This window comes from Falco cherrug, chromosome 4 (genome assembly GCF_023634085.1).
Source record: "Falco cherrug isolate bFalChe1 chromosome 4, bFalChe1.pri, whole genome shotgun sequence".
Classification (NCBI taxonomy): Eukaryota; Metazoa; Chordata; class Aves; order Falconiformes; family Falconidae; genus Falco; species Falco cherrug.
The window spans coordinates 95148146-95163381 of NC_073700.1; the positions used below are offsets into that span (position 1 = coordinate 95148146).

General features: G+C 44.7%; 1 protein-coding gene across 1 annotated transcript in view; it reads left to right on the forward strand.

The window, feature by feature from the left end:
- Positions 1-845: 845 nt before the first annotated feature.
- Positions 846-15236, forward strand: part of EPDR1 (ependymin related 1) — a 35996-nt gene continuing 21605 nt past the window's right edge. Inside the window, exon 1 of the mRNA XM_055710023.1 lies at positions 846-1205. Coding sequence (XP_055565998.1) covers positions 967-1205 — 239 coding nt within the window. The 5' untranslated portion in view covers positions 846-966. The remainder of the gene's footprint in view (positions 1206-15236) is intronic.

Consider the following 15236-nt stretch of genomic DNA (forward strand, 5'->3'; position numbering starts at 1 on the left):
CTCGGCACCCCCCGCCCCCCAGTCGCATCTGCAAATGGGTGGGAGAGGGGTCTTCAGGCTTTTCTATAGGCTGTTTTTTATTTGTCTTTCCTTGGTGCTGCGGGGCCCCACGCCCCTGGTGCACTGGCATGCCCACGGGGGTGCCAGGGGCTCCCCAGCCCCCCCCCTCTGCTCCCCCGGGCGGTCCCTGTGCGCGGGAAAGACCTACGGGCCCATCCTGCACCGTGGGCAAATGCTGCACCCCAGTCTTTTGAGGGACCCGCTGGGAAAACAAGGTGACCTCAATGCCAGGCTGTTGGCAGTGGCCTGGGAAAGCCCCAGCGCGGCTCAGGGCTACAGGCCCGCCCCCGCGGTGCCCGCCGGCGCTTCCCCTTGCAGAGCCGGGGCCTGGGTGCTGCAGGGCCGGAGCATCTGTGGGGCACCGGCTCGGGGGGGGGTGGGGGTGGGGGTGGAGAAGCGCGTCCGGAGCGGCCAGGGAAGCAGAGCTGCGGAACCGGGGAGAGCAGCGGGAGGCGGAGGGGTGGGTGCGTGTGCGTGGTGCCCGTGGGGAGCCCCTGGAATTCCTCCCGCGAGAGCAACGTTACAGCGGTTCACCCAGTACGTCCCCCCCCGTCCGTGTATCCCCTCCCTGCCATGCCCCACGCAGCGTGCCCAGAACCCCTGCTCGGGCCTTGCGGGTGCCCCTTTGGCATCACCCTTGGCGGGCCGGTGGCAAGCACACCCTCCCGGCTGGCAAGCTGGGGGGGCACGGCAGGGCGCGAGTCCCCGTCCCTGTCGCCCCGCTGTCCCCCCGCGCCGGTCTGCCGCAGCTCGGGCAGCAGCCGCAGCACGGGCAGCAGCCGCCTCTCGCCGCTGAGGTGATGCGGGTCTGGAGGCGGGCCGCCCCCGCCCCCCCGGCGCAGTCCTGCCCGCCCGCCTGCGCGCCGTGCGGGGCGGCCGTGCGCGGAGCGGGGCGCGGAGCGGAGCATGGCGCGGGCGGCGCCGGGGCTGCCGCTGCGGCTGCTGCTGCTGGGCGGCCTCCTGCTGCGGGGTGGCGGCGCGGCGGCGGGGGTCGAGCCGTGCCAGGCGCCGCGGCAGTGGGAAGGGCGCACCGTGTCCTACGAGCACGGCACGGGCCGCAACACGCGGGCCGCCGTCTCCTACGACGGCCCCAACCAGCGCCTCCGCATCCTGGAGGAGAGGAAGGCGCTCATCCCCTGCAAGAAGTAGGTGCCCGCGGCGGGACCCCGCGGGGGGCCGGGCCGGGCCGGGCGGGGCGGCGATGGTCGGCGCGGAGCCCCGGGAGGCGCCTCCCGGCCGGGGGGGTGGGTGGGGGAATGTCCCTCGGGCCCCCGCGTTGCGGGGCGGCACCTCCCCTCGGGAGACGGGGGGCTCGGCGGTGGGAAGCCCGGCACCGGCACGGCTCAGCCCTGCGCCGCGGCTGCCGCTGTGTCTGTGTGTGTGTATATATAGCGAGAGATGGATGACCAAGCGTCAGCTTTGTGCCTCCGGGGATAATCCTCTCTCCCAACTCTTGTTTTGCTTTTAAATGGAATGGGAAGCGAGTCCAAAAATACAGCCCAAAATGTGAGGAACCACGGGTGTAATGAGGTATAATGAAGATATTACACTTGAACATGAGATTAATGTCGGGGGTGGGAAGGCGTTTTTTCAGCCCAGGAATTTGCTAACAGGGTCGAGCCACATTTTACAAGTTCTCCGGTGGTTCTGGGTTGCTGGGAGCACTGTGTCGGTGCAGGGTGCCACAGGGATGCTTCTGCCACCCGTGGTACAGCGTGCTTGGTCACTTTGCACAGGCTACCCAGCCCTGCAGGGCCTTCCTGTTCTTGGTTTCTACAGTACATATCTGTTAAGCCCATAACTATCCCAACAAACCCACTGTGTCATTGTGTGTTTCTTGATTTGCTGCAAAGCACAGGAAAAGGCTGCCTGAAGAAGGGCCTTTTTTCTTCTCCTCAGGCTGAGGCCCTGACAGGTTGGGTCATGCAGAAATGATCATCCTGGAGGGGCCTTCCTGAGCGAGGCGTTTCTGGGTTCTGAGCATCAGTGACTCTCCCACACCATGTCAAGACATACCTGCTAGCCTGAGGGTGGCCAGTCTGCCAGTATCTCTGCCTCTCCCACCTAAAACCTGTGCAAATATTAGTGCAACAGTCCTGGGAATGTCTAAGCCATGGTGAAGACCAGCCTGCAAATGCTGCATCATCCAAACTGGATGGTCTCTGCTATTGAGAGATCAATATTCCTTTTTGCTGCTGGCTTAATTTCACCCCGACGATGAAAATTTCTTACCGACATCACATAGTCATTGTTTTAATCTTTCCAAAGTGTATGCTCTTCCTCAGTCCTTTCTCTGACGATCCCCAAACACTCTTAAAACTGTTTTATGTGTTTCGTTTTCAAGCTTAGCCCTTTCCCTCTTCGTGAGCTTTTTTTTTTTATCACTGTTTTCATATAGGAGCCATGTGAAGGATGTTAAAGGCAACATACAGCTGCTTGCTGGTGGTCTGTTAACATATGGCAGAGTCTGACACTGCCTGTGCTCATACTCCCCTTCTTTTAGAAGTCCCAGGCTGACCTTCATGTTTGGCAAGTGTGAAACTGTGCTACAAAGTCTGATATAAGTCTTTTCTAGCTTCTAAGTTATCCTGAGCTCATTTCTTCAAGCTTATGTCTATTTTTTTTTTTAAAAAATATCTTTATTTTCAGATTGAATAATTATTCTGCACTTTCTACTCCGGGCTGTATTTTGACTTTTGCCAAGGTCTGCTCTTTTTACGTTTTTTAATAAATATTTGCTCTGGATGCAGTTTCATCTGGGCTGATAGGGCTAGAAAGAGGCAGAGTGCAGACAGGTGCACTTGAAGCATTTCTCTGTTGGTTTTTCCTGTATAAGTTTTTTACTGTAGACAAGCTCTGACCCCAGGGATCCCTGCTGTTTCCAGGCTGACCATGTTTTCTGCCATCCAAGGCTGGAGGGAGGTTTGGTAATGTGCGCAGCTAGTGTCTGCTAAGGGCGTGACCCAGCTTCCATTGAAGTCAACGGAAAGACTCTCATTGATTTCAATGTGTGTTGGATCGGGTCTGGAGTTGTGATCACAACTTCGTTTCGCTGTGGACATAGTGAGTCATAAACTGAAGCCTTCAGAAGTTACAGGCGAAGGGATTTATCCTGTCTTCTGAAAAATAACCTCTCCCTCACTCTGCTTTGATGTTGGCAAGAAAAGGGTAATTACACTGAGGCAGTAACTACAAAAGCAACAAGAAAAATAGTGTTGTCCTGGTCTCTAAGGAAATTTCAGTCTAAATTCTCATGAACGGACACATTTTGCTCCTATCAGATGTGACTTACATGCAGCAATCAGGGTTGGCCAACAACCAGATTTCTATGCAAAGTGTTTTCTGAAGCTTGCAAATGTGGGCCTTAATCAGACACAGCCCCATTTAAGTTAGTTGACTGAGGTTAATCAGGGACACAAAGATCTGCCTTGTGGAACAGATTGCAGGCTCATAACCACAGGAAAACCTGAAACTTTCAGTTTTCATTGTATATGTATGTTTCAAATTCGTGTAATTTGCTACGTGGCTTTTTCATACCTACATCAACCCAGTATTTTAAGTAAACTCCTGAAAAGTAACCGTAAGGTAAATATCCCATCGCTGCTTCATTAACATCACTTCTTTGCTCGACAGTCATTGCAAGAGCACCTGAGATGCGGTGACTGTGTTGGTCAAGACTGCCCGCTCCCCATCAGCCAGCTGCAGCCTTGTCACCTGCTGCCAGGGCACATGCTTCGCTTGCTGTGCAAAGTGGAGCTGGTTCGTTAACGCAGTCACTGATGGTTGTTCCGGCCAGCTCATTGGGTGTGTGTTTCACTGGGTCATACGGTTCACTGCCTGCACTCCGGCTTGGACTGTGAAAACTACCAATGGTGATCCTAGGCTGAGCTTCTTAGAGGAGAACCTATTCCGCTTGGATTCATCACTGAACTTTCTTTTTCGCTTCTTTTACATCCCCAGTCTTAGCTACAGTCTGCATCCTATGTTTTCCCCACTGTGCCTTGCTGCACTGCTTCTTTCTCCTTCAGGATGAAAATTTTGGGGATAGACAAGGAGGACAGGGACAGTCTTCTCTTTCAGTGTCAGGTAGTCAGTGTCAGGTAGTGCTCTCAGGAGAAGAGAAAAGAAAACAATCAGGTTTTTATTGAGTAGATTGTGCCATTTCCTGTTTGGAAGAGGCCATGCCAGTAGGGTTATCATGTGATGTGAAAGGAGAGCACTTGAAATGGTTCTCTAGAGCTCTCATGGCAGAGCTGTGTCACGTTACCTGTTAAACACAGGACGTGTTTTTTAATCCTTTATTGCCTGCTGCGTAGAGTTACGTCCTTTTGTGCTCTCTGTATATTAATACTTCCTCGCTCTTCTTCAACCCTCTATTGGCCACCATCTCAGGACACTTCACAGAATAGGTAACAGTCATCAGCATGGTGTTGCCTTTGGGGCAAAAGTGTTTCATTTTACGGTAACATCTATGGGTTCAGATTTGAATATGACATCACTGCAAACTGGTGAGAAATTCTGGCACTACAAAGGGCTAAACCCAAAATCCTACTGACTGAATTGTGGCCAGAACTTCATGTGTCCTGCCATCACCTTTCATTTTCTTGGAGAAACGGAGCAAGAGGTGTACTGCCTGGTACTGCTGAAGCCAGTCTGCTGCGGGCATTTCGGGCGAGCGGGAGTCAGATTCAAATACTCACAGAGTTCAAGATCTGATCCGTTTATTGTACAAACCAGGTAGACTTTTATAAGGCATTCTATAAGCGTGCAATAATGTGGTTGGCTATTTTACAAGCGTATAATAATATGATTGGTTAACAATTGTTTACTGGGAAGATTTCTGTTTCTGCTTTCTCTGGCATGTAGGCTCCTTTCTGCGGTTTCCCAGCTCCTCTTATCACGTCCCGTTGGCCTTGCTTTTGAGCAAACATCTGCAATTTGCTCCTTTTTCTTCATCCCACTGTTCTGGCCGTAACCTCGTCTTATTTCTTCAGTATTTTTCCACTTGCTTCAGAGTTCAGTATAATCATTCAATACAGCAAGAGCCCCAACACCTCCCCCTTTCTTTTTAAATACAGCATTAATACTGCGTTCCACACAGCTCTGAAAACATTGTAAAAGGCAAGGCACTAAAAGTAACAAAAGAATAACAAACAACAATGTAGACAGACCTTGTTTCAATAAATCCCTCAACCACCCTCAATTCTTGTTGAGGTAAATAAATTGATACATTTAAACGGTAAATCAACTGTTGCAAAAAATACATATTTTTAACAAGTGTAGTATTCCACCAGGTACAGTTATCACTAAAGCCAAAATTCGTGTCATTATACTTCTTATCTAACCAACCCCAATATGATTGATTTATAGCCGTATAGTTTACTCCCAAAGGCTCAAAAGCTAGTTCAAAGCAGAAACGCATTTCTTGTAGGTGACATCTGAAGCACTTTTTTTCCTTTTTTTTTTCTTTTTTTTTTTTTTTTCCTTTTTTTTTTCTTTTTTTTTTTTCTTTTTTTTTCTTTCTTTTTTTTTCTTTTTTCTTTCTTTTTTTTTTTCTTTTTTCTTTCTTTTTTCTCTTTTTTTTTTTTCTTTCTTTTTTTTTCTTTTTTCTTTTTTTTTCTTTTTTTTTCTTTCTTTTTTTCTTTTTTCTTTCTTTTTTTTTTTCTTTTTTCTTTTTTTTTTTCTCTTTTTTTCTTTCTTTTTTTTTTTTTCTTTTTTCTTTTTTTTTTTTTTTCCTTTTTTTTTTTTCTTTTTTTTTTTTTTTTTTTTTTTTTTGGGGGGGGGGGGGAAGGGGTTTGTAATCAAGTCCGTATTTTTCCTTGAGAAGCTTAAGCTGTTCCTCTTGTTTCAGGAGAGTTTCCAACTCTGATTTGTCGAATAGGTCCGTATTTCCCAAATAAATCATACATTTCCTCCGCTGTGATTTTATACGGCAGGTTCCGAATATAAAGGATCCGATTGACCTCTGGGGGCAGCCAGATGTTAGCTCGCTTGGCCGCTTGCACTGCCATGGCGCCGATCGGAGCGGGGGGGGGGTGGAGGGGGGGTGCCGCCTTGGAGAGAAACCGCGGCCGGGACGGGGCCTGCCGGGCCGCACGCCGCCGCTCGCCGCTTGTTCCTTTTCAGGACACCAGGGTGGTAATTGCGCGACCATACCCCGTACAGCTCGATACGTGCAAGCCAAAGTCTTTACCCCCTTAGTCCCAACTTGCACAGATTCCCATAAGTCCTCTCCTACTTTCTTCCATGTTTCATTATTATATATATCTTGCGTAGAAGCAAGGTAACCACGGCGGCGACTCCAACATAGCAGATCAACTACTGCCTGCCGTGAGACTGGCGTTTCATTTTTTTTCTGCCAGTTTCATCAAATTGTCTACGATTGCTTTTTCCACCACTGATGCAGTGATTCCCATCCTGCTTAAATTTCCTGACTCACCGGTCAGCCGTGCACGTTCCGCCTTTCTTCGGGCGCCCAGCTCTCTCTCCGCTGGCAGCAGGATCCTCGCCGGCTCCGCAGCTTGTAACACGATCCTTAATGAATCTTCCTGACTTTTAACCGATCCTGTCGACCCTCATCGGATCACGTCGGGGGTCACCAGATGCTGCGGGCATTTCGGGCGAGCGGGAGTCAGATTCAAATACTCACAGAGTTCAAGATCTGATCCGTTTATTGTACAAACCAGGTAGACTTTTATAAGGCATTCTATAAGCGTGCAATAATGTGGTTGGCTATTTTACAAGCGTATAATAATATGATTGGTTAACAATTGTTTACTGGGAAGATTTCTGTTTCTGCTTTCTCTGGCATGTAGGCTCCTTTCTGCGGTTTCCCAGCTCCTCTTATCACGTCCCGTTGGCCTTGCTTTTGAGCAAACATCTGCAATTTGCTCCTTTTTCTTCATCCCACTGTTCTGGCCGTAACCTCGTCTTATTTCTTCAGTATTTTTCCACTTGCTTCAGAGTTCAGTATAATCATTCAATACAGCAAGAGCCCCAACACCAGTCAACAGATATTAGTGCTCAGTTCTGAAGGAAGAAAAGCATAAAGTGGGAAGCAGAGCAGAAATCACACGGGTGATGGTTGAAGGCTGGGGTGTTACTTGTCACATACCATATTCATAGAGTTCCACTCTTATCTTCCATACCGTTTTTCACTGAGTGATTTTCAGGGGAGGACCAGTAATAGTTTGTCCTATGAGAAATGCAGTGGTGGGGAGAAAAGAATTGTCATGTGGTCAGGAAAGTCGGTAGGAGGAAGAAGATTCATTTGTCTCTTGTATGTGTGTATTTTCACAGTAACCTCTATGGGCCGTTGCGTAGTGTGCAGCACATTGGGGTGCCTACATATTTGAGACTTCTAGGGTTCTTGTCTTAACAACCGTACCTGCAGAGCAGAAAACCAACATGTAGATATCACATCAGTGTTTATTTAAAACCAGAACTGGATGTTGGTAATTTTTTTGTTTGTTTGTTTCAATTGTATTTGCAAAAGACAGGCACAGATAGGGGCAAGATTAACCTCTTTACCTGGCAACAAAAACTGCTAGTACAATAGAGGAGCAACAAAGCTGTGTTTAGAGAAATACGTCTGTTATTCCAGCAGGCTGTTTGCATGCATGTCTCAATCCCTGTCCTTGACTGAAGAGAAGCAGCATATGGTCAGGTGCAAGTATAACAACATTATTCTGGGGAAGAGGTGATGACTTTTCAAAATAAACAGTGTGGGCATGCGTGTCTGACTTATCTCAACTACTTCTTAGTTGTTTTAGGATGTGTGATTGTAAAGGAAAAAACAGCGGTGTCTGAACTATTAAAATCATATAATCCATCCGTTCTGTGGTCATTATGGTGACTCAACAGGCTAAGTATTGTGCTACGCTGAGTGACTGCAAATTTGTTTCCCAGACTTGGTTTTGGGAGTGGTTTCTACAGTTTAACGTTTAGGGGAATGAATGATGGTCATGGGTACAATTTTCAGAATTGGCCAAGTTACTTGGGAACCCAAGCCCCATTTTTCAAGATTATGTAGAGTGTACAAACTTCTGAGACCCTTAATTTGCAGTGAAACATAGAATTGAATTTTCAGCAGTTTCTCTAAATCTAACGCAAGTTCTTGGGATGCAAAATGCTTTATGAGCTGCTGTGTATGTAAGTCCAGTGCTTCATAAGCTGCTGTGTATATAAGTCACTTTTGAGAATAAGAACTAATGGAAGGTACTCAAACCTCCTGCATTTACTTTCCTCCCATAGGTGCCAAGTTCTTTCAGGTGTCTGCTTCTGGTAATGACTGTGAGTTTGGAAAGGTGGCCCTGGAAATCTGTTGCGACAGATGCAGGCTGGCAGGCAGATGCTAGGCAACAGCCTGAAGCGTGCAGCAGTTATTCTAGTGAGAGTTGTGTGATGTTGGGGTACAGAGGACTGGCTGTACAAGCCTCAACTTTTGCGTTTCCATCCTAAGCTGCTTTAAGAGTAAGTTTACTGAGTCCCTCAGTGATGCTTGCTGCCAAGGTGGCCAATTCCTTGGAGAAGAGCAGTGTACAAGAGGGAGCTGTGGTCCATGAGGGCTGTTTGGAGGAACATCTCATCTTGCCCAGACTGTTTGTTTTGTTTGTTTCTGCCTATGAGAGGCAACAGCCATTTCCCTTTCCAAGTTCTTGATCTTGTTGGAAGTCAGCCAGGCTATAGAGTTCAGGGAGGGAGTGAAGCCAATTGCCTTCCTTGTTACAGGTGGGCTGAGTGAGAAGAGATTAAAGCACGGCTCAGGGGAGACAGTTGAAAGTCTTCAGCCTTCAAGCTACAGCACTAACAAGCAAGTGAACTCTTTCAGAGGAAGCTGGGAACTATTGGGCTAGCAATGCTTTTCCTGTCTTGTGTTTTAGGCTTTTGATAATTCCCTTGGACAGCAGCATCTTTGTCAGAGTTGGGGGGGGGGAGGAGAAAAAAAAGAACCTGAGTACGAATAAAGCAGATCCGTTGCTTTGGGATGCTGTATTCTGTTTAGTGTAGTGTTCTCAAAACCCTTGTTTTTACTAAGTACTCTGGAGCCATTTCATATGCTACTGAAACTCAGCACCCACCCAAACTGCAAAAAATCAACTGGCTCTTAAGTTAGAGAGAGCAGGATCCATGAAACCCTTTAAAGCTGGAGAGAAAATGTAAATAAGCAGTGTCAAGTGACCCCAAATTGATAATTTGCTGAAGTGCTGGTTGGTGTGCTTAGAAACCGCTGTCAGACACTCAATGGGGTCATTACTATGACATCCACTATAGATATTGTTGACTGGATGTTCTTAAAAAAATAGAAGTTCTCATCAATAAGTTTTGTTTTTCTAAAAAACATTGTTAAATGATAGCCACTGGCACCGTATTGCTATTGATACTAGTGTATATTGGCTTAAGCCTTTTATCCATCTGAATCCTTTAAATTTGGGGAATACTTGCTCCCCCTTATCATCTCTTCTTTGTCTATTTGAATTATGTGGAATAATGTGCATTTGCATTGAAACTTATGGCTCATTTTGTACTGTCAGCCATTACAGTGAAAACTTAAAGCAAGACCGGAACTGCACTGAAGATATAATATGCCTACGTTTCTGTAACTTCTACCAGAGGACCAGTGTTTTCACATTTTCACAAGATAAATCACTGTCATTTTTATTCAGGGATTTTTTACTTTTTTTTTTTTTTTTTGAGACTTACGAGTGTAGATTAATAGAGAGAGATTCAAGTTCATAATTTGTTCTGTGCTTGCAGACAGCACACAGACAGTTGATGGTGACGTGATTGCACAGCTAAACAAACACAATGAAAGAAATCTTTATATTCATGATCTTAACTTGGGATTCATTCAGCTTGAGGCCTGACGTAATTCAGATGGCACAACTGGCAACATCACACCTATTCTCACAGGACCAAGTGCCATTTGTCTGAAAAAGTATCTCCTCTGAAGGTTAAACTATAATCTTCTAATTTAGGGCTGATCTTGCACTGCAGCGAGCTGAGAAGAAAACTGACTGTATATTGCTTTCAGAGAAATCTGAGGGATAAAAGCTTGCAAAGGACACTTTAGCAGTTGATGCATTAGTCCTTCAATTTGTAATCTGTTTAAGTTAAGGATCCAGATCTCCTTAATGTAAAAGGGCCAGTAATTTAGAACTGATTTTGGTATTCAAGAGAGCATTTACTGAAATAAGTCTAGAAACATGTCTGTTTGTGTGGTCAAGAACTTAATAAAGTTAATAACACACTATAACCCTTTAGAATCTTTCCCATCTGCAGGCTCTCCATATCTTCCCATTCAGTTTGGTTCACTGCAGTTGCAGTGCATGACACGATAGGGTAGTTTAGGTCATGGTTTCTTCCCGAAGATGTGAATCCATCAGTTTGCTGTTGTGCTTGTAGCTGTCCCTGGGCTGAGTGGTGTGTGTTATCTGGGGTCCCTTCATTTCTGGGGGAGGGAATATGCTCCAGTACTGTCCCAGCAGCTGGGGAGGGGCTGTGGCATGTTCCCAGGAGCAGGATTTAGGATGTACTACTGCATCCTGGAGTTTGGAAAGAGCTAAGATCAGGGGATGCGCTGGATTGTTCAGTCCCATGGTTTATCTTCCATATGCAGTTGAACTGTATTTTTCTTGACATGCCAGAAAGAGAAGGGTTCTGAGTATGATGGCTGTGTATGTTACAGTTGAGACCGTACTGAAAAGCTGAAGAGTTTGGGTTAACAAATGAAAGATTCTTCCCTTCCTTTTTGCTTACTTTAGTAACTCAGGGCTGCAAACTTAGTGAAGTCGATGAGAATTTTGCCTTTGGCACAAGGATCTCATCCCAGGGCTTTACATTAAATGCACATTTGTAACATACGTGGGAGGTATGTACAAGAAATGCATTTGCCTGTTTCCAGTTCAAACTCAGCCTCAATTCCTGAGGTTGGTCCACACTGCCAAAACTGAAACCATCACTCAGCCTCTAGCTGTATTGATGACAGCAATGGTATAACTGTGGCGGACAGCTTTTAGTGTTGTGTCATGTGAGTGGAATTGGAAGATGTAGTGATAAAACCTGTGCCTCTGAATCTGGTCCACACCCTGCCTCTGCTGGTACTTGCAAGGATGAATTTTAGTAGGTGATTGCCAGTTAGAGGAGAGGAAGTGTTCAGGGAAGAAGGCAGGATGTTTTAATTATAAGAACATTTTTTTTTTAACCTTCACTAATGTACTTAATTTTTGCACTACTGCTGTTCATTAGTTAGTATTGCTATTGATTTGTTCATGTGACATGAGAATTTATTGGTTATAAGTTAATTATTTTGTTCAGAGGATGCCCTTCTTGTGATTCTTTTCCTGTCAGAGGTCATCCTGCTCTGAAAATTTTCTTCTCCAGCTAGAGAACTGATTCGTTCTGTGTATCAACAAGCTTGTCCACTTATTAACTGTATGGGACAGGTTTTCAACTGCATCACATTTTCATAGACAAGTGAAGTCAGTGAAATGGAAATAATTTATGCCTTTATCAGTATGCCAGCTCATTAGCTGATGCAGAATTGAAAGGTTAGGATTCAACTATTCTTCCTTCCTCTCTGTTTTGCTATGAGCTGATGGCTAAACTTGACATGAATAGATATTTCAATCTAGGAAAGGAAAGTGGCATAAGAAATAATACCAAGTTATGCCGAAAAAGCATAAATAAACTTCTCTGTCACATGACATGGGAGAAGGTTAAATTTAAAGGAGCTTTGGGAAAGAAGAATACTTGCCACAGTGGCCACGTGTCATGAAGATGTAGGAGTAGGAATAAGATGCATGTAAATAAATGTGTAAGATTAGAAACTGATGCAGTCTTAGAAATTGACTATTGACAATTCAGGGATGAGCACAGTAGAAAATAGGATGGGGTTTTCCTCTCAAGCCAGGACTTAGGCAACAGATCTGTGCAAAGGCTGGAGGAAAGAGTCTTTTCCCATGCCTGTCGTGCTAGGCCTGCTTTCTGGAGAAGTGGACTTGTGGCCGTCTGGCCAAGTGACTTTTGGGCTGTGGATCTGTGTAACTGCAGCAGCAGCAGTCCAGGTTCTAACCCTCATGTGGGCCAACTTCATCCCCATCTCAGATGACCTTCAGGTTGGCCTTCCCGGTAGATCTGCAAGGAATTGCATGCTTAGCAGCTTACCGAGTTCTCTCTCTCAAAGTATTTTTACCTGTTGCCCTTCTTAACTCAAAGGGGAAATTATTTTCTCTTCCAAAGTGTTTTTAAGGCATGGTATAGTGTCTGGTGTGCTGGGGAGGGGGTGATGTCTGAGTGGAACAGGGCTACCTTGTGCAATATTTTGGCTCTTCTAGAATAAGGACCATTATGCCCAGCATGGCGTTGCATAACCTGAAGGTACCACTGGCCAGTGAAATTTCTCCTCATCCCTGCCAAGCAGACCTGTTTCTTTCAGCTGTTTTTGTTTACTGCCTCACTTTTATGGCCCTGGGGGAGATGCATGTGTGTTGACAAGAGATCATAGATTCCACAGGGAAGCTGTGTCGTCCCCCCCCCGACACTTCAGAGGACAGCTTTTTGCCTCTATCGTGGTCACTCTGTGATACCTGGGTCACAGGTCAAGGACGGGATTTTCTGCCACGAGTTTATTCCCATGCATAAAAGTACAGAAGGCTCAACATGTGAGACAGTCCTTGTTTCCAGTAGTGTATTAATTTCCGGAGTTGGTACCTTTTATACTTTCATACCCAGGAGTAAATTAGGGGTTTCCAACAGCAGCATAACTGTCCTTGTCCAAAACGTAATTTATGACAGGTGGTAGTAAGAAAGAAAGAATCACTTGTTTTCATCTGAACTTGTCCTTCTTTTCTCATCTTTTATAAATATAGATCTTTGACAAACATTTTTTTGGGAATCAGTTTAATCATTCTTTTGAAGGTCATGTGCACACATTTGGCTTTATGTCCCACTTGGTTATTAAAAGATGCTTCCCCTGTACCACAAAAGGTGAGTAAGACAAGGGTAATTTTTGCAATTCTTGCATTAGTGACATTTCTACAGTCAGTACGGCTGCTCCCATAACTTAGCAATGACCATATTTTTGCTTTTTCAGATTTTGCTTTCAGATTTTCATGATTTTCAGAATTTCTGGCATCAGAACATGAATTTGGCAGGCACTTTTGTCTTGTATAGTGCTCACATTGTAGTTATTATGATTTTTCAGTCTTTGGCTACTGAGATTTCATATGTCTTGGGAGCTACTTAGCTATTCATTCCATGAAAGCCTATTTTATCCCTTTCATTCCTTATGAAATTTACCCTTTCATTCTGGCATCATCCAGAATCTATTTTGTGGGCCAAATCCATCCCAGAGGGAACTTGCATCCAGCCTTCTTCCTTTCCCTGCTGAATAGCTCCTTGTTGTTTTAATAATTGCCTGGCACTTGGATCCCCCTGTGCTGCCACCCCTGTTCCGTGTCAGAGGAGCAGAAGAGACGGGATGCATAGGTTGGAAATTACTGCAGTCAATCACGCCTGTGGATGAGGGTCAGTGGTATGCACTGCCGTGTTGGAAGAGTAATGGAAAAATCACTGGCAATATGTGCAGATGCCATACGGCATGTGTACAGCTTATTTCTTCTGCATATAAAACAACGCAGGGTTGAGTGATCTTGGGACATTATTAATTTCTTGTCAGATAAAAATAACCTGTAAGATTCTGGCAGATAAAGAGATTTGGATTATTAGATATCATTGATGCCAGATTATTCTGAATCTGGAGCTTTGTCTGTTTTTTGGTTTTGGTTTGTTTTTTTTTTTTTAATAAAAAAAGAACATTTCAAAAATTAATAGAAATACATGTAGAACTGCGTAAGTGTCTGATTCAACCCAAATGTCCCCCAATAGCCATCTAAAAGCTACAGGTATAAAAGCGCATAAAGTTTGTAGAAATCTGGAGGAATAGTAAAAATTTCAGTTGCTGCCTTCTTTTGGATCTTAGAAGGCTGTGTTACTCTAGCTCTTCCCTAAATTATAAGCAAAAGTAATCTCTTCGTTGCAGTTGAAATTGTCTTTTAATATGAAATATCCGAGAAGTGGCTTATCCTTAAGTTCATTAGACTCATTTGCCCAACTCAAATGGAAGGTAATATTGCATACTTAGTAGATACCTTATTTTCTACATGTATTATTTATCCTGAGGACAGTTCATAATGAAATGTGATATTGTGACTGATAGCAAAACAATGCAGAAGACCAAAATTACCACATGTATTGCAACATCCCGTATCAAGGCTATTTATGATGAACCTTGTTTCTTTACTCCATTTAAAAAATAACATTGTAATAACGCCCTGCATATTTACCTTTTGGTTGGTTGAATAGCTCACAAGTAATTTATTCCAAAAATGGCTTCACTGACCCCTGTTGATTGACTTGTGCAGTAATGTGCTCTTCAGAATCTGCTCTTTTATAGCTATTGCCAAATACTATTTCATATTTTGGAGTGTATGTTCAAAACACACTGTCAGCTGCTTTACTGGAGTTAGCAGTAAAGCAGGAAAAGTTTTATGACATCTATAACTAATATCTCAGTTTGTCTGTTGGGAGCAAACTATTTTCTAATAGATTTTTTTTTTTTTTTTTTAAGAACTGACTTTTTGCTTAAGGCTTTAATGGTCTAAGAATAAACCCCCCCCAAAACACCGCCACAAAATGGTAACACTTACCATCCAGATAAAGAACAGAAGCTTCTGCCTTTGTTCTGCTCTCTTCTTATTCTGAGCTTGGATCATTGCAGGAAAAAAAAAAAAAAAAGGGTGTAAGATAGCAATGACAACAACCACTTACAAGATCTTCCACTGAGATTTCAGTCTCTGATGTTGCTCATCTATTTCTCTGTCCTTTCTTCCACACTTAGCAACTTTTATCTGCTGTCCTTCTGTCAGTTCTTTGTGGGGATTCATGGGGATTGCTGCTTCATCTGAGAATCAAGTGGTTCAGCAGATAAGAGGGTTCCTAAAAATGTGGTGTGCTTGGCATTTGCCATTTATTTTGGTGGAAACCCTACACAAGAAAGCTTGTGTGAGACCTGTATGAAGTTTAGCTGGGAATTTCTCCTTAAATAGTCTGTTTGTCTGGAAACCTGCTGTTTGTATGTTGTTTCAGAAATTAATGTTTCTGAGGGGCAACAGCCA